Source organism: Hyperolius riggenbachi, chromosome 3 (assembly GCF_040937935.1).
Source record: "Hyperolius riggenbachi isolate aHypRig1 chromosome 3, aHypRig1.pri, whole genome shotgun sequence".
Lineage (NCBI taxonomy): Eukaryota > Metazoa > Chordata > Amphibia > Anura > Hyperoliidae > Hyperolius > Hyperolius riggenbachi.
The window spans coordinates 286,134,518-286,157,505 of record NC_090648.1 but is presented as its reverse complement, the minus strand read 5'-3'; the positions used below and the strand labels follow the sequence as shown (position 1 = coordinate 286,157,505).

At 43.7% G+C, this 22,988-nt stretch overlaps 1 protein-coding gene across 5 annotated transcripts in view; it reads left to right on the top strand.

Annotated features, from left to right (window-relative positions):
* Positions 1-22,988, top strand: part of LOC137561421 (suppressor of tumorigenicity 7 protein homolog) — a 197,258-nt gene extending 174,270 nt beyond the window's left edge. For all 5 annotated transcript variants that reach the window (XM_068272719.1, XM_068272718.1, XM_068272721.1 and 2 more), the window contains exons 13-15: positions 5,581-5,673; positions 9,874-10,013; positions 22,672-22,988. In XM_068272719.1, coding sequence (XP_068128820.1) covers positions 5,581-5,673; positions 9,874-10,013; positions 22,672-22,767 — 329 coding nt within the window. In that variant the 3' untranslated portion in view covers positions 22,768-22,988. The remainder of the gene's footprint in view (positions 1-5,580; positions 5,674-9,873; positions 10,014-22,671) is intronic.

The following is a 22,988-nucleotide window of genomic DNA, read 5'->3' as shown; positions in this document are numbered from 1 at the left end:
CTATTAGTTAAAGATAACATAATTGAACACAAAATGCAGTTTTAAATGATGGTTTTTATTATCTAGTGAGAAAAAAAAACCTCAAAACCTACATGGCCCTGTGTGAAAAAGTGATTGCCCCCCTTGTTAAAAAATAACTTAACTGTGGTTTATCACACCTGAGTTCAATTTCTGTAGTCACCCCCAGGCCTGATTATTGCCACACCTGTTTCAATCAAGAAATCACTTAAATAGGACCTATCTGACACAAAGAAGTAGACCAAAAGCACCTCAAAAGCTAGACATCATGCCAAGATCCAAAGAAATTCAGGAACAAATGAGAACAAAAGTAATTGAGATCTATCAGTCTGGTAAAGGTTATAAAGCCATTTCTAAAGCTTTGGGGCTCCAGCAAACCACAGTGAGAGCCATTATCCACAAATGGCAAAAACATGGAACAGTGATGAACCTTCCTAGAAGTGGCCGGCCGACCAAAATTACCCCAAGAGCGCAGAGAAAACTTATCCGAGAGGCCACAAAAGACCCTAGGACAACATCTAAAGAACTGCAGGCCTCACTTGCCTCAATTAAGGACAGTGTTCACAACTCCACCATAAGAAAGAGACTGGGCAAAAACGGCCTGCATGGCAGATCTCCAAGGCGCAAACCACTTTTAAGCAAAAAGAACATTAAGGCTCGTCTCAATTTTGCTAAAAAACCTCTCAATGATTGCCAAGACTTTTGGGAAAATACCTTGTGGACCGTGTCCCGTTACATCTGGCGTAGAAGTAACACAGCATTTAAGCAAAAGAACATCATACCAACAATAAAATATGGTGGTGGTAGTGTGATGGTCTGGGGTTGTTTTGCTGCTTCAGGACCTGGAAGGCTTGCTGTGATAGATGGAACCATGAATTCTACTGTCTACCAAAAAATCCTGAAGGAGAATGTCCGGCCATCTGTTCGTCAACTCAAGCTGAAGTGATCTTGGGTGCTGCAGCAGGACAATGACCCAAAACACACCAGCAAATCCACCTCTGAATAGCTGAAGAAAAACAAAATGAAGACTTTGGAGTGACCTAGTCAAAGTCCTGACCTGAATCCTATTGAGATGTTGTGGCATGACCTTAAAAAGGCGGTTCATGCTAGAAAACCCTCAAATAAAGCTGAATTACAACAATTCTGCAAAGACGAGTGGGCCAAAATTCCTCCAGAGCGCTGTAAAAGACTCGTTGCAAGTTATCGCAAATGCTTGATTGCAGTTATTGCTGCTAAGGGTGGCCAAACCAGTTATTAGGTTCAGGGGGCAATTTCTTTTTCACACAGGGCCATGTAGGTTTTTAGGTTTTTTTTTCTCACTAAATAATAAAAATCATCATTTAAAACTGCATTTTGTGTTCAATTATGTTATCCTTGACTAATAGTTAACGGTTTTTGATGAGCAGAAATCTTTAAGTGTGACAAACATGCAAAAGAATAAGAAATCAGGAAGGGGGCAAATAGTTTTTCACATCACTGTATATATAAAAAAGGAAAATTGGTACATTTTACTTTACCTGTACATATTAGGAGACTGGTTGAGTATAATATCCTGGTACAATGTTTGTTAAACTTTAAAAGTATTTCTAGGCGAGAAAGACAACTGACTTGGCTTATGTTCTCCAGAACATGTTTGCACTGTGTGCAGCCCTTGCATTGGTTAAATCTAATCAGAATGGCCTGCAGTGATAACTTGGAAATGTGAATGATTCTTGGCAATAGGATCTAAAATGAGGGAAGCAAAATTGTTGTTGTCTGTCTTCAATTTTGGTGGGCGTGATGTAATTTGTTCCGTGAGCGGTAATTATGGTGGGAGCATCAGTCACACGGCAACTCTGTAATGTGCTGACATATCTGAGTGGAACAATGTGACTTTGAAGGCCGAGCATTGTATGCCTGAGATTGATGCTGTAAGCCAGTGTCCTGCATACCTGATATCCATTGTGACGAGACAACGTACATTTTCAGATTAATTCCATTTATATTCGGGATTAGGCAGCTGTAAATGATTAAAACGCATGCTGTTTTTATTGTTTTACATATACTTGAGACGTTAGTGATTTATGTACCAAAATAAATGCCATGTGTTAGTGGGATCCTGACTTTCCCTATGATTCAGGATATTATGTCTTCGTATATTCATCATTCACATCTCTAGGCAAAAATACATCTACCTGATGACAGGCACTGTGGTAATACACACATCAAAGCTTTGACCTGGAACTGGTATTGTTTAAGATACAGTGCAGAGGATTCTATTGTCCAAACTTTCTAATAACCCCACAAGTTATCCCTACTTGTATGATGGTGACTGATGGCAATGCTGGTTGATTTACTACAGACTCTCTCTAGAAATGGGACACAGTATTTTCCCCAGGGAGGACAAGTGATTTATGTTTCCTCCTACTGATCTACAAAGCAATCATCATTCAAGTCACCTATTTCATTTTCCACACTGGCAGTTTCAGGTGTACAAACATAAACTGTTATCAACTATTCATTTTTTTAAAGGCCTTGTTTAGCCTCACATTTTTATTTTTTTAAATGAAGATAATTTGCATCAATTTGAAATGCAGAGTTCTGTGCACTATACATGGGTACAGTTTGCAATAAAGATGTTATATGTACCTTTCAGATTAAGGCCCGGTTCACATTAGCAGTTTTTTCCAGAATTTAACCGGAACGTATACTGTACAAACGGAACGGATGTTAATGGATCCAATGTTAACCTATGGATCCATTCACATGCGTCCGTTGGTACGGATATGTTCCGTATGTTCCGGTCCCCGGACTTAAAAATTGCTGCAGGCCCTTATTTTCCGGACTGTTCTGCTTAGCGGAACGTATCCGGACAAAAATGCAGCAGCATTGGGGCAATGGGAAACTGAACGTTTCTTCACACTAGTGAAGAAACGGACTGTTACACGGGGGATGTGGGCATGGGCCGACGTAAATCTAGCGACGAGAGGGGAGGGTGCAGCAGCCGGGCCGGTGGGCTAGGGAGGGTTTATACATGCCTAATCTTCCGTAGCAGCCAGCGGTAGAGGCTTCCGTCTTCTTCCGCGTCATGTGACTACATGACGTGCTGTGTAGTCATAGCGGAAGAGGAGGAACCCTGTACCGCCGGCTGCTGCAGAAGATTAGGTATGCATTTCCTGAGTGAAAACTGATCCAATCAATCATTGATCAGATCCGTTTTCATATGTGAACCGAGCCATAGACTGAGCCATTTGGATCCGGTGAAGCGGAGACCGGATCCGCTCACCGGTTCCTTTTGGCTCATTTAGCAGATGTGAACCGGGCCTAAATCCAGTAGCTCCAGATTGCCAATAGAATGGATGTGCCTTCTCCAGCACCAATCACCTGACCCAATCAACTCCCTTCCAGATTTTGTGGGCAGCACTTCAACTACAGTTGAAGTACCCACTGATCAGAGTTCAACAAAGCATTTACAGGACCTCTATAACAAAAAATTGTAAAATTTAAAATGTGTAAACACATACAAATAAGAAGAAGGTTTCTTCCAGAGTAAAATAAGACATAAATTACCTTTTTCCCATGTTGCTGTCACTTACAGTAGGAAGAAATCTGACAGAACAGACAGGTTTAGACTAGCCCATCTCTTCATGGGGGATTTTCAGCATGACCTTTATTTACCTACTGTAAGTGACAGCAACTCGGGAGATAAGTTATGGTTCATTTTACTCTGGAAGAAACATATGTGTTAATATGTATTTAAAATTTTAAGATTTTTGTGATAGTGGTGCTTTAAAGTGAACCTAAAGCGAGGAAACTTACTTCAGGTTAGGGACCTACCTATTTCGAAGGAAGGGTCTGGATCACATAGACCCTTCCCATTCCTCACTCTGTTTTTTTTTTTTTAACCACTTGACAACCGCAGTGTTAAACCCCCCCTAAAGACCAGGCTCTTTTTTTGCTGCACTGGGCTGTGCAGGCTATTCAGCCTACTGCACAGCCCAGCTAAGAAGCATGGCGATCGGACTCCCCTCCTATTTTTGTCCCTAAGGGGACATGCTGCCGGAGGTGTCCGATCGCTGCTTTTTTTTTTTTGTTCTGCCTCATAGAGGCTCTTTCTCTCCCTGTCCCCCTCCCTTTCCTTTCCCTCTTCCTTCAGCCTACAGAAATGAACAGGACGGCGATCCAACCTGTTCTCCGCCTCTCATAGGCATCAGCCTATGAGAGGATGGCGCTCCCCAGCCAATTACAGGCCGGGGATTGCCGATCTCGTACAGCGCTGCTGGAGACGGCAGCACTGTACGGATATAAACAAAGGGGGTTTCTTTCCCCTTTCGTTTACAAACTGCCTGCTAGCCGCGATCTGCAGCTAGCAGGCTAATTATGGAGCTCCGCACCGTGAACTGGCAGGGAATGTTCCCTGGGAAACTGCAGCTCCAGGACTTGACGCCAATTGGCGTTAGGCGTTCCTGGGGCTGCCGCCGCGGTCACGCCCATCGGTGTGATGCGGTCGCTATGTAGTTAATTCATAATTTTTAATATGCTACTTTTACATTTTACAACAGTGGTTCTTTAAAGAGAATCTGTATTGTTAAAATCGCACAAAAGTAAACATACCAGTGCGTTAGGGGACATCTCCTATTACCCTCTGTCACAATTTCACCGCTCCCCGCCGCATTAAAAGTAGTCAAAAACTGTTTTAAAAAGTTTGTTTATAAACAAACAAAATGGCCACCAAAACAGGAAGTAGGTTGATGTACAGCATGTCCACACATAGAAAATACATCCATACACAAGCAGGCTGTATACAGCCTTACTTCTGAATCTCAAGAGATCACTTGTGTGTGTTTACCTTCTGTCCCCAGCTTCTCTCATGCACTGAACATTACAGGCTTCCTGCAGACAGCTCTGCCTATGTCGTTAATTCCTCAGTATGTGACAGACCAGCTCCTTTCACAGCCTCCAGAGGAGGATTTTTATCCAGCTCTCTTCTATCACTGATAAGATAGCAGAGAAGCTGCTGGCTTATGTAAATAAAACACACACTGGAGTGTGCATAGAGGAACAGTTCAACACTGAAGAACTTGGCAGCCTTCCAGACACAGGCCGACAAGTCTGATAGGGGAAAGATACATTGATTTATTACAGAGATGGTTATAGTTGTAATTTTTGTTACAGAGTCACTTTAAGCAATTTATGAAAATACATTAAACAGGCTAAAAAAGTTTTTGAAAACATTTATTGAAAAACAGGACTGATTCCTTCATCTGTCTAGAGTGCTACACAGCTTCTGTGTGTTGGTAATAAAAAGGGTTTATTCCATTATCTACGATCTTCTGCACAGATGTTACCATATGTGTTCTCTGTTGGCTTTGTCCATGTTACTTGATTGTAGAATATTTGCAGGGTGACCCAGAAGATGTGAGCACTGTAGTGTATGCATGATCATTATTGATTTATAGTGTTTTGCAAATGAGGACAATACTTTTGCTCATTTTTGGGGAAACCATTTTTTTAGGTTTCTACATTTCTGGAAAATATTTCTAGGTTTTTATTGATGTGAAATGGCTTTGCTTTATGTTCCAGCATTCAGAATGATTCCTTACCCATTGGAAAAGGGTCACCTCTTCTATCCATACCCCATCTGTACAGAGACTGCAGACAGAGAACTACTTCCTTGTAAGTACAGTATTGATGGATGCTGCTAGAATAACACATCTGTCCAATTTTTAAAGGTACAATAGAAACCAGTTATAAAGCACGAGCTTAGCTTGCCTGATATGTGTTCTTGCTAGTTGCTCCAGGAGTTAAGCAACTGGCGCAACCATAACACTAACATATTGTAGAATGGCTTTTCTGTGACACATACAGTGTCACATACAACATATACTGATGATTTTGTTGTGCTTGTTATAGCTAGTTCACAGTGCACAGTTGCACTGCAGAATAATTTTGCATGTCATCGCACTGCTAATACAATTCTATTGGTCTGTTCACAGTACTGTGTTGTAACAGATCCCATTATTCTAATGCTGGGCATACACGGTGCAATTCTGCGCTGGCATCGAGCCGCTGGCTCGATGCCGGCGCGCCCCCGCCGCCGCTTTTAATCAGCGCTTTGTTTATTTCCATTGTTCCCCCCGTCGGTATCGAGCACAGAATCGATCCGGTGGGGTATCGGACAGGTTGGATCTTATCAGTCGAGCCATCAGCGGCTCGATTGATAAGAAGAATTGCACCGTGTATGCCCAGCATAACTCGCTGCATGCAGGCTTTGTATGAGGGTACTTTCACACTTGCCTTGTTTCGTAGCATCACGGTACTCTCCACCAACGCAGCTTGTCGCAACGGCAATGCTATGGCGACAATGCAGTGAGACGGAAGTAGCAAAATTGCTGCAAGCCTTCCGCAAACTCTACAGTGCCATCACACGGATTATGCAGAAATGGCAAGTGTGCATGAATCGGTGTGGTATGCATGCACAGAGCGACGGTAAGCCAGAGACTTGCTTCCTGTCCAGCAGAGACTAAGTCACTGAGAGGGGGGGCACTATGCATATTATCCTGTTGGCACACTGAGCCGCAGGGTAATGTGCACAGGGGAACAATGCGATGGTCCTGGACCAGGCTCTCCTGCCTCGGGACGTTCGCATGGCACAAATGTGAAATTAGCCTTAGTCTAGGTCCAATCTTCATTGCAGTTCACACTCCTAACGCATGCGTTACGCAACTGACCACTGAGAATCCAGCCTTACAGAAATGACAATAGGGAATGTCAGCATGTCCCATATAGTGGTCATTTATAGGTTGTGGCTAGCAGCAGCATTTTAGGCTCTTTTCTACAACAAATTCCAATCACAAAATTGAAACTTTTAACCTTTTATCTCAAAACTCTCTCAAATTGGTATGAGTATGACTTTTGATCCTGCTTTAGGCCTCTTTCACACTAAAATGCATCAGTGTGCAAAGGACAACTACAGTGAGAAGAATAATGGAGGCTGCCATATTTATTTCCTGTTAAACATTACCAGGTGCCTGGTATCCCTGCTGATCTGGCATCAGTAGTGTATGAATAACACTGGGAACAAGCATGTGGCTAATCTTGTCAGATCTGACAATGTCAGAAACACCTGATCTGCTGCATGCTTGTTCAGGGTCTATGGCTAAAAGTATTAGAGGCAGAGGATCAGTAGGATAGCCAGGCAACTGGTATTATTTAACCCAGGCATGGGCAAACGTGGCCCTCCAGCCGTTAAGGAACTACAAATCCCACAATGCATTTGCCTTTATGAGTCATGACTGTGGCTGTCAGACTCCTGCAATGCATTGTGGGACTTATAGTTCCTCAACAGCTGGAGGGCCAAGTTTGCCCATGCCTGATTTAACCTCTTGAAGACCGTAGGCTTACACCCACCTAGTGACCGTAGCCCCCCCCCCCCCCCCTGTTCTGCCCACCAACCGAGCTTTCTGTTATGTATTTTTTTTTTATCTACTTTTTTTTTTTTTAAATCCCTCCCTTTTTTTTAAACATCCCCCACCGCCCATTCACTGCGTTCGGCTGTCATAGGCATTATCCTATTGCAGCCAATCGCTCATGTGTCTCCCAGGGGGACAGCAGAGTGACACGACTGTCCCCGGTACAGCGCTGCCGTAGATCGCAGTGCTGTACAGTGTAAATAGACGGCAGTTTCGCCGTCTAATAGTCTCCTAGCGGCTGTCGCCGCTGGGAGATTGATGACCTCCGTCATTCAAGCGAGATGCACGCACGATCTCTTGAAAAACATGCCCTAGGACTTGACGCCAGTCGGCGTTAGGCAGTCCTGGGGGAACCACCTCGTTCAAGCCCATTGGCGTGACGCAGTCTTTAGGTAGTTAAAAGGAAATAAATATGGCAGCCTCCATATCACTCTCGCTTCAGTTCTGCTTTAACTGATCAGTTGTTCCATAGCAGTGCATTGTAAAAAGCTTTCAGTTAAAATGCATATAATGTGAACTGGAATGAATAATGAAACACTGTACTGCACTTCAGTTGTAACTGACAGCAACTGATTTAGTGTGAATGGACCATTCGAGTGGGAGTACTAATGCAGTGTGGCATTATTTAATAGATTGTTGAAGGTAAATGTGTGGTGCAAGGCCAACTATTACTATACAGGTGATCCCCGACTTACGAACGACCTGCTGATACAAATGGCCTGATTCCGTCACTTCCGTGTGGGGGACGTTTGAACAAGTGGCTTTAAACTTCCCCAAAGTCCCGGTGCATGTCCCCTGCATCAGCAGCAGTGTTGGACTCGCCTCCAAACCGAGTCCAACGGTGTCAGTCGTCCTCCCTCTGTACCTAGCCAGCTCATGTGCATGGCATCGCTTCGCTTTCTGTATGTCATGTGACATACAGGTTGTACGCTAAAGGGAGCGGGAGGCTGAGTGGCTAAACTGACAACGCTGACCTCGGACTGGAAGGTGAGTCCAGCACTGCTGCTGCATGGAGAGATGGGGGCAAACGTGGACAGAGGCATTGAGGGGACAAATGCACAGAAGGGACATGCACAGACCGGACAAATACACACAGAGCGGACAACAGATGCAGAAGGGACAGAGGCACTGAAGGGACAGATGCACAGACCGGACAAAGACACACCGTCACCTCAGTGCCTCTGTCCCTTCTGTGTCTAAAGGGAACAGCCCCCTGATGATCCGTTTGTGAAAAGGAAAAGATTTCTCATGGGAAAGGGGATATCGGCTACTGATTGGGATGAAGTTCAATTCTTGGTTACTGTTTCTCTTTAAGAACAGATTCAGGTTAAGAGCAAACCTACAGTCCCTATCTCGTTTGTTAACTGGGGACTACCTGTAGTCTAATAAAAGCAGCTCACATTCACATTATTGATCTACACAAGGGTACAAAGTAGTGCAGAGAAGACCATTCATTACAAAGCAGAGGGGAAGGAACTTTTTTCCTTTTAAAGAGAGCATTGCAGTGAATGGGAAGCCCAGGGAGTTAAGATTGGTGCTTAGCAGTGTGTCCCACTTTCATTGTGAATGGAAACGAACACTTAAAGTGCCCATACACTTCCCCGATAGACAGCAGATTCGATCACTGTGATCGAATCTGCTGTGAAATCGATGCGCAAACGCTGACCTTTCGACTGATTTCCGCCCGAAAACGATCGATCCCGTTGATCTTTCTGCATGGAAAATTTCGCTAAATCACCAGCGGTCGGGAGTGCGCCAATAGTGGCGTTTGAATATTCGAAGACCGACGCTAGCGGCAATACATTACCTGTTCTGCCGACGCGTGTCCTCGCGGAGCCTTCTCCACGCTGGGCTCCGGCTGGCTTCACATACTTCCTGTCGGGGAAGTTTAAACAGTAGAGCGCCCTCTACTGTTTAAACTTCCCTGACAGGAAGTAAAGTGAAGCTGGAGCGGAGAAGAGACAGCGGAGACTGGTAACTCGCGCCGGGCGGATCAGGTAATGTATGCAGGGGGCAGTGGCGGCAGCCAATAGGTCCCTCTTTCATCAGAGGGATCTATCTGCTGGTCGATCTGGTGGCATAATCGACCAGTGTGTGGCTGACTTTGGCAGGAATAAGTAGTCTAATACCACACAGAAACAGGCTACACACAAGTTTACAGTCTTTAAAAAAAAAATACAATATATTTGTATTATAATGTCTAATACTTTGATGTTTTGGGCAGTATCCTTTCTTCAAGGACACGGACACACACACACACACACACACACACACACGGACACACACGCACGCACGCACGCGCACGCACACGCGTATAGAATTCTAAGGACAAATCTTGTAATTAACTTTAGACACACATTGGTGATTTGAATGATTAGGAACTTTTGTGTCTTCTCTGTTGCAGCATTTCATGAAGTTTCAGTATATCCAAAGAAAGAGCTTCCTTTCTTCATACTCTTCACAGCGGGATTATGCTCCTTCACAGCCATGCTGGCTCTCCTCACACATCAGTTCCCAGAGCTCATGGGAGTTTTTGCAAAAGCTGTAAGTATTTTTATTTTGCCTCTTCCTGCCTGAAAATTTTATTTAAAAGGAACCCAAAGTGAGAGATATGGAGTCTGCCATATTTCCTTTTGTACAAAACCAGCTGCCTTGCTGTTAATCATCCTGTGGCACCAGTAGCATCTGAATCACATACCTGAAACAAGCATGCAGCTAATCTTGTCAGAAACATCTGATCTGCATGCTTGTTCAGGGTCTATGGCTAAAAGGTATTAAGCCTCAACTACACGGTACAATTTTCCATCAGACAGATCTATTAGATGGATCTAATAAGAAATTGCATCGTGTGTAGATGTGCAAATTGTTTCAGATCAATTTTGCAATAGATTTTGTTTTGATAAATACCCAAAATCTATTGCAATATCTAACGCAATCCGGTTGGAAATTGTCTAATAGATCCGATCTAACAGAAAATTGTACCGTGTAGATGAGGCTTAAGATAATTTCCAACTAGTCCAATTGGATTGCGTTAGATTTTGCTTTGATAAGTACCCAAAATCTATCGCAAAATTGATCTGAAACAATTTGGATGTCTACACACGATTCAATTTCTTATTAGATCGATCTATGTAATAGATCATCTATTTGATTGAAAATTGTACTGTGTAGATGAGGCTGTAGAGGCAAAAGGGTCAGCAGGACAGCCATGTGCATTGTCTAAAAGGAAATAAAGGTCAGCCTCCATATAACCCTCTCACTTCATGTTTCCTTTAACCACTTCCCGACCGCCCACTACACAGGGGCGGCGGGGAAGTGGAGCCCTGCAGGACGGCCTCACCCACAGAGGCGGCGGTCCATTTAAGGGCATGGGCGGAGCGATCGCGTCATCCGTGACGCGATCCTCCGCCGGCGCCTGTCACCGCTCGCTCGCCGCAACATCCCGCCGGCTATACGGAAGCGCCGGCGGGATGTTAACCCCGCGATCGCCGCATACAAAGTGTATAATACACTTTGTAATGTTTACAAAGTGTATTATACAGGCTGCCTCCTGCCCTGGTGGTCCCAGTGTCCGAGGGACCACCAGGGCAGGCTGCAGCCACCCTAGTCTGCACCCAAGCACACTGATTTCTCCCCCCCCTGCCCCAGATCGCCCACAGCACCCATCAGACCCCCCCCTGCCCACCCCCCAGACCCCTGTTTGCACCCAATCACCCCCCTAATCACCCATCAATCACTCCCTGTCACTATCTGTCAACGCTATTTTTTTTTTATCCCCCCCCCTGCTCCCTGCCCCCTCCTGATCACCCTCCACCCCTCAGATTCTCCCCAGACCCCCCCCCCCCAGTTTACTGTATGCATCTATCCCCCTGATCACCTGTCAATCACCTGTCAATCACCCGTCAATCACCCATCAATCACCCATCAATCACCCCCTGTCACTGCCACCCATCAATCAGCCCCTAACCTGCCCCTTGCGGGCAATCTGATCACCCCCCCCACACCAATAGATCGCCCACAGATCCGACATCAGATCACCTCCCAAATCCATTGTTTACATCTATTCTCTCCTCTAAACACCCACTAATTACCCATCAATCACCCCCTATCACCACCTGTCACTGTTACCTATCAGATCAGACCCTAATCTGCCCCTTGCGGGCACCCAATCACCCGCCCACACGCTCAGATTGCCCTCTGACCCCCCCTTATCAATTCACCAGTGCATTAATTACATCTGTTCTTCCCTGTAATAACCCACTGATCACCTGTCAATCACCTGCCAATCACCTATCACCCATCAATCACCCCCTGTCACCCCGTCACTGCCACCCATCAATCAGCCCCTAACCTGCCCCTTGCGGGCAATCTGATCACCCACCCACACCATTAGATCGCCCGCAAACCCGCCGTCAGATTACCTCCCAAATGTATCGTTTACATCTGTTATCTTCTCTAAACACCCACTAATTACCCATCAATCACCCCCTATCACCACCTGTCACTGTTACCTATCAGATCAGACCCTAATCTGCCCCTTGCGGGCACCCAATCACCCGCCCACACGCTCAGATTGCCCTCAGACCCCCCCCCCCCTTATCAATTCGCCAGTGCATTAATTACATCTGTCCTTCCCTGTAATAACCCACTGATCACCTGTCAATCACCTGCCAATCACCTATCACCCATCAATCACCCCCTGTCACTGCCACCCAACAATCAGCCCCTAACCTGCCCCTTGCGGGCAATCTGATCACCCACCCACACCAATAGATCGCCCGCAGATCCGACATCAGATCACCACCCAAGCGCAGTGTTTCCATCTATTCTCTCCTCTAAACACCCACTAATTACCCATCAATCACCCATCAATCACTCCCTATCACCACCTGTCACTGTTACCTATCAGATCAGACCCTAATCTGCCCCTTGCGGGCACCCAATCGACCGCCTACACGCTCAGATTGCCCTCAGACCCCCCCTTATCAATTCGCCAGTGCAATATTTACATCTGTTCTCCCCTGTAATAACCCACTGATTACCTGTCAATCACCTATCAATCACCCCCTGTCACTGCCACCCATCAATCACCCCCTGTCACTGCCACCCATCAATCACCCGCTGTCACTGCCACCCATCAATCAGCCCCTAACCTGCCCCTTGCGGGCAAACTGATCACCCACCCACACCAATAGATCGCCCGCAGATCCGACATCAGATCACCACCCAAGCGCAGTGTTTCCATCTATTCTCTACCCTAAACACCCACTAATTACCCATCAATCACCCCCTGTCACTGCTACCTATCAGATTAGACCCCTATCTGCCCCTAGGGCACTCAATCACCCGCCCACACCCTCAGAATGCCCTCAGACCCCAGCCCTGATCACCTCGCCAGTGCATTGCTTGCATCCATTCCCCCCTCTAATCACACCTTGAGACACCCATCAATCACCTCCTGTCACCCCCTAGCACACCTACCCATCAGATCAGGCCCCAATTTGCCCCGTGTGGGCTCCTGATCACTCGGCCAAACCCTCAGACCCCTTTCCGATCACCTCCCCAGTGCATGGATTGCATCTATTTTCCCCTCTAACCACCCCCTGAGACACCCATCAATCACCTCCTGTCACCCCCCTAGCACTCCTATCCATCAGATCAGGCCCAATACAACCTGTCATCTAAAAGGCCACCCTGCTTATGACCGGTTCCACAAAATTCGCCCCCTCATAGACCACCTGTCATCAAAATTTGCAGATGCTTATACCCCTGAACAGTCATTTTGAGACATTTGGTTTCCAGACTACTCACAGTTTTGGGCCTGTAAAATGCCAGGGCGGTATAGGAACCCCACAAGTGACCCCATTTTAGAAAAAAAGACACCCCAAGGTATTATGTTAGGTGTATGACGAGTTCATAGAAGATTTAATTTTTTGTCAAAAGTTAGCGGAAATTAATTTTTATTGGTTTTTTTTCACAAAGTGTCATTTTTCACTAACTTGTGACAAAAAATAAAATCTTCTATGAACTCGCCATACACCTAACGGAATACCTTGGGGTGTCTTCTTTCTAAAATGGGGTCACTTGTGGGGTTCCTATACTGCCCTGGCATTTTAGGGGCCCTAAACCGCGAGGAGTAGTCTAGAAAACAAATGCTTCAAAATGACCTGTGAATAGGACGTTGGGCCCCTTAGCGCACCTAGGCTGCAAAAAAGTGTCACACATGTGGTACCGCCGTACTCAGGAAAAGTAGTATAATGTGTTTTGGGGTGTATTTTTACACATACCCATGCTGGGTGGGAGAAATTTCTATGTAAATGGACAATTGTGTGTAAAAAAATCAAACAATTGTCATTTACAGAGATATTTCTCCCACTTAGCATGGGTATGTGTAAAAATACACCCCAAAACGCATTATACTACTTCTCCTGAGTACAGCGGTACCACATGTGTGGCACTTTTTTACACCCTAAGTACGCTAAGGGGCCCAAAGTCCAATGAGTACCTTTAGGATTTCACAGGTCATTTTGCGACATTTGGTTTCAAGACTACTCCTCACGGTTTAGGGCCCCTAAAATGCCAGGGCAGTATAGGAACCCCACAAATGACCCCATTCTAGAAAGAAGACACCCAAAGGTATTCCGTACGGAGTATGGTGAGTTCATAGAAGATTTTATTTTTTGTCACAAGTTAGCGGAAAATGACACTTTGTGAAAAAAAACTATTAAAATCAATTTCCGCTAACTTGTGACAAAAAAATAAAAACTTCTATGAACTCACCATACTCCTAACGGAATACCTTGGGGTGTCTTCTTTCTAAAATGGGGTCATTAGTGGGGTTCCTATACTGCCCTGGCATTTTAGGGGCCCTAAACCGTGAGGAGTAGTCTTGAAACAAAAATGACCTGTGAAATCCTAAAGGTACTCATTGGACTTTGGGCCCCTTAGTGCAGTTAGGGTGCAAAAAAGTGCCACACATGTGGTATCGCCGTACTCGGGAGAAGTAGTACAATGTGTTTTGGGGTGTATTTTTACACATACCCATGCTGGGTGGGAGAAATACCTCTGTAAATGACAATCTTTTGATTTTTTTACACACAATTGTCCATTTACAGAGGTATTTCTCCCACCCAGCATGGGTATGTGTAAAAATACACCCCAAAACACATTGTACTACTTCTCCCGAGTATGGCGATACCACATGTGTGGCACTTTTTTGCACCCTAACTGCGCTAAAGGGCCCAAAGTCCAATGAGTACCTTTAGGATTTCACATGTCATTTTGAGAAATTTCGTTTCAAGACTACTCCTCACGGTTTAGGGCCCCTAAAATGCCAGGGCAGTATAGGAACCCCACAAATGACCCCATTTTAGAAAGAAGACACCCCAAGGTATTCTGTTATAAGCACGGTGAGTTCATAGAAGATTTTATTTTTTGTCAAAAGTTAGCGGAAATTGATTTTAATTGTGTTTTTTCACAAAGTGTCATTTTCCGCTAACTTGTGACAAAAAAATAAAATCTTCTATGAACTCGCCATACTACTAACGGAATACCTTGGGGTGTCTTCTTTCTAAAATGGGGTCATTTGTGGGGTTCCTATACTGCCCTGGCATTTTAGGGGCCCTAAACCGTGAGGAGTAGTCTTGAAACAAAAATGACCTGTGAAATCCTAAAGGTACTCATTGGACTTTGGGCCCCTTAGTGCAGTTAGGGTGCAAAAAAGTGCCACACATGTGGTATCGCCGTACTCGGGAGAAGTAGTACAATGTGTTTTGGGGTGTATTTTTACACATACCCATGCTGGGTGGGAGAAATACCTCTGTAAATGACAATCTTTTGATTTTTTTACACACAATTGTCCATTTACAGAGGTATTTCTCCCACCCAGCATGGGTATGTGTAAAAATACACCCCAAAACACATTGTACTACTTCTCCCGAGTATGGCGATACCACATGTGTGGCACTTTTTTGCACCCTAACTGCGCTAAAGGGCCCAAAGTCCAATGAGTACCTTTAGGATTTCACATGTCATTTTGAGAAATTTCGTTTCAAGACTACTCCTCACGGTTTAGGGCCCCTAAAATGCCAGGGCAGTATAGGAACCCCACAAATGACCCCATTTTAGAAAGAAGACACCCCAAGGTATTCTGTTATAAGCACGGTGAGTTCATAGAAGATTTTATTTTTTGTCAAAAGTTAGCGGAAATTGATTTTAATTGTGTTTTTTCACAAAGTGTCATTTTCCGCTAACTTGTGACAAAAAAATAAAATCTTCTATGAACTCGCCATACTACTAACGGAATACCTTGGGGTGTCTTCTTTCTAAAATGGGGTCATTTGTGGGGTTCCTATACTGCCCTGGCATTTTAGGGGCCCTAAACCGTGAGGAGTAGTCTTGAAACGAAATTTCTCAAAATGACCTGTGAAATCCTAAAGGTACTCATTGGACTTTGGGCCCTTTAGCGCAGTTAGGGTGCAAAAAAGTGCCACACATGTGGTATCGCCGTACTCAGGAGAAGTAGTATAATGTGTTTTGTGGTGTATTTTTACACATACCCATGCTGAGTGGGAGAAATATCTCTGTAAATGGACAATTGTGTGTAAAAAAAATTAACAAATTGTCATTTACAGAGATATTTCTCCCACCCAGCATGGGTATGTGTAAAAATACACCCCAAAACACATTATACTACTTCTCCTGAGTACGGCAATACCACATGTGTGGCACTTTTTTGCAGCCTAACTGCGCTAAGGGGTCCAAAGTCCAATGAGCACCTTTAGGCTTTACAGGGGTGCTTACAATATAGCACCCCCCAAAATGTCAGGACAGTAAACACACCCCACAAATGATCCCATTTTGGAAAGTAGACCCTTCAAGGTATTCAGAGAGGGGCATGGTGAGTCCATGGCAGATTTCATTTTTTTTTGTCGCAAGTTAGAAGAAATGGAAACTTTTTTTTTTTTTTTTTTTCCTCACAAAGTGTCATTTTCCGCTTACTTGTGACAAAAAATAATATCTTCTATGAACTCACTATGCCTCTCAGTGAATACTTTGGGATGTCTTCTTTCCAAAATGGGGTCATTTGGGGGGTATTTATACTATCCTGGAATTCTAGCCCCTCATGAAACATGACAGGGGGTCAGAAAAGTCAGAGATGCTTGAAAATGGGAAAATTCACTTTTGGCACCATAGTTTGTAAACGCTATAACTTTTACCCAAACCAATAAATATACACTGAATGGGTTTTTTTTTATCAAAAACATGTTTGTCCACATTTTTCGCGCTGCATGTATACAGAAATTTTACTTTATTTGAAAAATGTCAGCACAGAAAGTTAAAAAAATCATTTTTTTGCCAAAATTCATGTCTTTTTTGATGAATATAATAAAAAGTAAAAATCGCAGGAGCAATCAAATAGCATCAAAAGAAAGCTTTATTAGTGACAAGAAAAGGAGCCAAAATTCATTTAGGTGGTAGGTTGTATGAGCGAGCAATAAACCGTAAAAGCTGCAGTGGTCTGAATGGAAAAAAAGTGGCCGGTCCTTAAGGGGTAGAAAGCCCTAGGTCCTCAAGTGGTTAAAGGATGCCTGAGGCACATAAATAAATCTCTTTACTTACCTGGGCCTTCTTCCAGCCCCTAGAAGTCCTTTGGATCCATTGCTGCAGCTCCAGTCCCTCCTGATGAACTGCATGCTTGTTTCTGGTGTGACTCAGACACTACTGAAGCCAAATAGACCAGCAGGGCTGCTAGGCAACTGATATTGTTTAACCACTTGCCGACCGCACGCTTATACCGTGCGTCGGCAAAGTGGCAGCTGCAGGACCAGCGACGCAGTACTGCATCGCCAGCTGCAGGCTGATTAATCAGGAAGCAGCCGCTCCCGCGAGCGGCTGCTTCCTGTCAAATCACGGCGGGGGGCTCCGTGAATAGCCTGCGGGCCGCCGATGGCGGCTCGCAGGCTAAATGTAAACACAAGCGGAAATAATCCGCTTTGTTTACATTTGTACGGCGCTGCTTCGCAGCAGCGCCGTAAGGCAGATCGGCGATCCCCAGCCAATCAGCGGCCGGGGATCGCCGCCATGTGACAGGGGACGTCCTGTCACTGGCTGCACAGGACGGATAGCGTCCTGTGCAGCCTCGATCACCGGGGGGGGGGGGGGGGGGAGCAGGTAGGAGAGGGAGGGGGGAATTTCGCCGCGGAGGAGGGCTTTGAGGTGCCCCCCCCGCCAGCCACACGCAGGCAGAAGAGATCAGACCCCCCCTGCACATCATCCCCATAGGGGGGAAAAAAGGGGGGCAATCTGATCTCTCTGCCTGCACCCTGATCTGTGCTGGGGGCTGTAGAGCCCACCCAGCACAGATCACTAAAAACCACGCTGGTCCTTAAGGGGGGGGGTAAAGGGTGGGTCATCAAGTGGTTAAAGAGAAATAAATATGGCAGTCTCCATATTCTTCACATTTGTCATTTCACCATTTATGCCGCGCGGACGTAAGCTTCACGTCCGCAGCGGCAGCTGCTAGAGCCGCTGGGACTCGCTGCAGTTTGGGGGATTTGCAGGCAATCGTGCGGGCACATGATCGCGCTGTTACAGGGAGCAGGGGGAGACTGACTGCAGGGGACAAAAGTCCACTGTGCCAATCCGTACATTACCGCTGAGAATAAACCCTGTTTTTGTTCAAAAACGGTGTTTATTCTTACATAGAGCTGCCGTGATTTCCGCCACCCGATAATAACATTTATGAATGGGAACAAAGTTCCCAATCATTAATCTCCCTGCCGGTACTGTGATCGCAGGTTTCCATTGAAACCTTGCATCACTTCCCTAGTTACAATGTAGCAATACATTGTATCCTATGTAGCTACATAGAATTTTGCTCAGCAGGGACATTTTGTGGCCAAATAGTAAAATACACCTACTGACTTTAGCGTGAAAAAATATCTATGTCAAGAGGGCCTAAAACTAAAAATTAGTGATGGATGTAAAACTGAAAAAATGCACCTTATTCCCAAATAAAATATTGTCGCCATACATTATACTAGGGATATAATTTTAACATTGCAATAACCAGTACGAATAGCCAAATAAAATGTGTGGATTTTAATTATGGTAGCATGAATTATTTTAAAACTATAATAGCTGAAAACTGGAAAATGATTTTCTTTTTTCAATTTTTTTTCTTCTTATTCCCATTGTAATGCATTTAGAATAACATAATCCTTAGTACCACCCAAGAAAGCCTAATTGGTGGTGGAAAAAACAAGTTATAGATCATTTTGTTGTGATAAGTAAAGATAAAGTTATTGGGTAATGAATGGGAGGAGTGCTGAAATGTGAAAATTCCTCTCGTCCATAAGGTGAAAAATACCCGCAGAGTGAAATGGTTAAAGTGACACTGAAGCAAAAAAAAAAGAAGTATAATGAATTTTATGTGTAGTCCGAAACATTAATAGAACATTAGCTATATAACTGAAGATAAACATATGAGACTTTGCTACTGTTTCTCTATAACATTGGATTATTCTGTAATATTTGCAGTTTACAAATTACACTCTATTTTAAATGATGAAACAGAGAAGAGCTAATGACCTTTTAACCATTTATGTCACGTTGAGGCGGCTGCTCTGCTGCGGTTCCGTGCTTCGGCGCCCTCCCCCGTGCCATTCCCCGGTAGCCCTGAGATCAATGAACGGGAACATGGTTCCCGTTCATTGATCTAAGTCCCCAGCAGAAAAACCGACAGCCTCTTATAAGAGGCTGCAGTCTTTCTGAAAAAAAAACTTTTCCGTCCGAAGGACAAAAAAAAAAAAATTAACTACATCTACATACATTTTTCAATGTAATAAACACACAGTATTACATTTAAAATTAATTGTTTATTTCCCACACCAAAAATTACCCAAATAACATTTTTAATGGAAAAAAAAAATTACAATAAAAAAAGGGTCTGAACTTTTTAAATATGTATGTGAAGGGGGTATACTACAAACATTTTTTAAATTATAAGCTTGTAAATAGTGATGGATGCAAAATTGAAAAAAAATGCACCTTTATTTCCAAATAAAATATTGGTGCTATACATTGTGATGGGGACAAAATTTAAATGGTGTAATAACTGAGATAAGCGGGCAAATACAATACATAGGTTTTAATTATGGTAGTGTGTAATATTTTAAAGCTGTAATGGCCGAAAACTGAGAAACAGTGATTTTTTTTTTTTAATTTGTTTTCTTAATATTTCTGTTAAAATGTATTTATAAAAAATTCTTAGCAAAATGTACCACCCAAAGAAAGCCTAATTAGTGGCCGAAAAAAACAAGATAGAGATCAATAAATTGTGATAGTTATTAGCGAATGAATGGGAGGTGAAAATTGCTCTGCATAAGGTGAAAAATCCCAGCGGGCTGAAATTGTTAAATTTCCTGACAGAAAAACCTTAAACAAACAAAAAAATTGTGAAACCAGTTGAGATAAGTGCTTCAGAAAATTGCACTGCCCTCTGACTAAATTAGTCTGTGAAGCTTTTTTGCATAGATAACTGAAGTTTCTTAACTCTTCCTGTACTGGAAACAACATCTGTGCTACTTCTATTTCTTAGCTGTATTACACATACGTTTATTTTCACTTCAGATTCCCTTTAAAGGTGATTTCTTTGAATTGGGTAAGGAAGGAGTCTATGCAGCTAAAAATAAGTTCAGAAACTGAGTGCTTAGACATGACTAGGAAAATACTTGTAATTGACATGGAAGTTTACATTTGGTAGTTTAAATAATTTCTTCTACTAGTTCAGAATTTAAATATACTTATTAATATAATAATACTAGTTAATACAAAATGATCTCCCTGTATATTCTTGTTCTGGAATGTTAAAGTAAATGTAAAGCGATAAGGATATGGAGGCTGCCAAATTCATTTCCATTTAACCACTTCCCCTCCCCCAGGACGAGTAACTACGTCCTTGCAAAATGCCATAACTTCTTGCAGGGGCTATACTACGTCCTTCCCTACTGCACGTTCCTACTCACCCTTCATGGTCGTTACTGCTGCCGATCGTTAGCCGCTAGATCAATGAATAGGAACAAAGTTCCCTTTCATTGATCTAAGTCCCCCTGTGAATGAATGCAGCCATCCATGCGACAGTGCTTCCATTCACAAAGACCACGCATCACTTCCTGAAGTGAGAGGGCTATGGAGGCTGCCATATTTATTTCCTTTTAAAGGAATTGTCAGGCAAAAAAAAGTTTCACTTACCTGGGGCTTCTACCAGCCCCATGCAGCCATCCTGTGCCCTCAGTCTCTCACTGCTGCTCTGCTTTTAAAGTGGATCCGAGATGAACTTTTACTCATTGCATAATTGTGTTCCTTTCCTGTTATTTATAGGGCATCCCTCAAGCCAAATACTTTTTTTGTTTTTGTTTTAATACTCTAATTCCCTATAAACTTAATAAACCACGCCCATAGGTTTTCAGAGAGCCTTGGCAGTAGCAAGGGCTCATGGGAGCTCAGTCTGGGCAGGAGAAGGTGTTACTAGCCATTGATTTCAGAGGGAGGAGGGGGGGGGGGTTAGTTTTTTTTTTCACAGGCTTAGTGATCAAGATACAGATAAGCCTGCCTCTGTGTAATGTTTACAAACAACATGGCTGCTGTCATATCACGGGAAGAAATAATAATTTTCTATTAAAGCTGTTTGCAGCTATATTTGCTGTGTAAACTATCTAAACTTTAGATTAACTATAACCAGCAACTTGTTTATATAGCTTGTTTTTCATCTCAGATCTGCTTTAAGTAATACCAGTTGCCTGGCAGCCCTGCTGATCCTCTGCCTCTAATACTTTCAGCCATAGACCCTGAACAAGCATGCAGCAGATGAGGCGTTTCTGACATTTTTTTATCTGTATTGCCAGATCTGACAAGATTAGCTGCATGCTTGTTCCTGGTGTTATTCAGACACTACTGCAGCCAAATAGATCAGAAGGGCTGCCAGACAACTGGTATTGTTTAAAACTAAATAAATATGGCAGCCTCCATATTCTTCTCACTACAGTTGTCCTATAAGGAAGCCAGCAGTGAGGACATCTTGTGGCCAAATAGTAAAATTACATCTACATTTTTTTCAATAAAATACCTATTTTTACCTTCTTTTACATTTTAATATAACCCCTGACCGCCCACATTCCCCAATAGTTACCTCAAAAATGTTTTGAAAGAAAAGTAAAAAAAAAATACATAACTAGTTACCTTTTCTTTTGAATGTGTACAGTATCTTTGTGTGCAGCATCTTGCAAAGAGTTTTTATCCATAGACTAGATTGTGTAGAGTATGGCTCTCATACTACATGGAAGGTGTTAAAATTGGTCCAAGATCTTTTAAGTGTGTACACACCATTAAGCCTCATCTACACGCGTAGATGAGGCTCCGATCCGGCGGCTCGATTAGCCGCCAGATCGCCTCTTCCGTGTCCCCGCGCGTACCCATCGCGTCCCCGCCGGCGCCGCTTATCTTCCGCTCGATTCCCTGCCATTGTCCCCTCACGGGGAACGAGCAGGGAATCGGCGGTAGCAAGATCCGAATCAATCGAGACGCATCAGCGGCTCGATTGATAAGCCACATCGCCGCCTCATCTACACGTGTAGATGAGGCTTTAGACTAAACATCCACTAAATGTGTTTAGCTACACCGGTTAAGCATTTAAGGTAGAATGGGTGCAAACCCCCCCCCCCCCCCAAAAAAATAAATGATATCCTGTCTAGAAAATAATAGCTGGGTGAGGTTATTTTATGGTAGCTATACATTGAAACATGCAGATCTAGTGATTTTACTAAAGTCTATCTGGATAAGCACCGTTTGTTTCAGATTTGTAAGTCGGACAACACTGCAGCCAAAGATCAGCAGCACTGCCAGGCAATTAGTATTTTTTAAAAGGAAATAAATATGGCAGCCTCCATGTCTCTCATGGCAGCTGTCCTTGAAGCCATAAAGCTCTCAGCTGACAGGATTAGTCCAGCCTTAACTTCCTAACCTACTGTACAACAGACGATGGGTGCAATCTTTTATCACTTAGCTATAAATTAAAATGTCAGCTGAAACACTTTTATAAATCAGACCCATAGTGTTTGCCTACCTGCAGAACTTCTAATAAGCCAGTCTTGAAGAGTGCAGTGTGCCTTGCGCTAATGTTATGTTGTATTTTATCTTGCAGTTCCTGAGCACGCTATTTGCACCTTTAAACTTTGTCATGGAGAAAGTGGAAAGCATCCTTCCTTCCAGTCTGTGGCACCAGCTCACCCGAATCTGAGACTCTTCCAGCACTACAAGATAGACTCTACATCTTAGCTGCTAGAACACAGCATGAGTTTGACAAAGGAACAGTTACCTAAACCAATAGACTGTCTGTTCTCATAAACAAATGGTTTCTGTTTTTCACGGGGGAAAAAAACATTGTTCAGGTCAACTATATTTTGCATTCCGGAGAAGAAAACAATTCTTTAAAATAAAGTTTTGTGTATGGCCACAAGA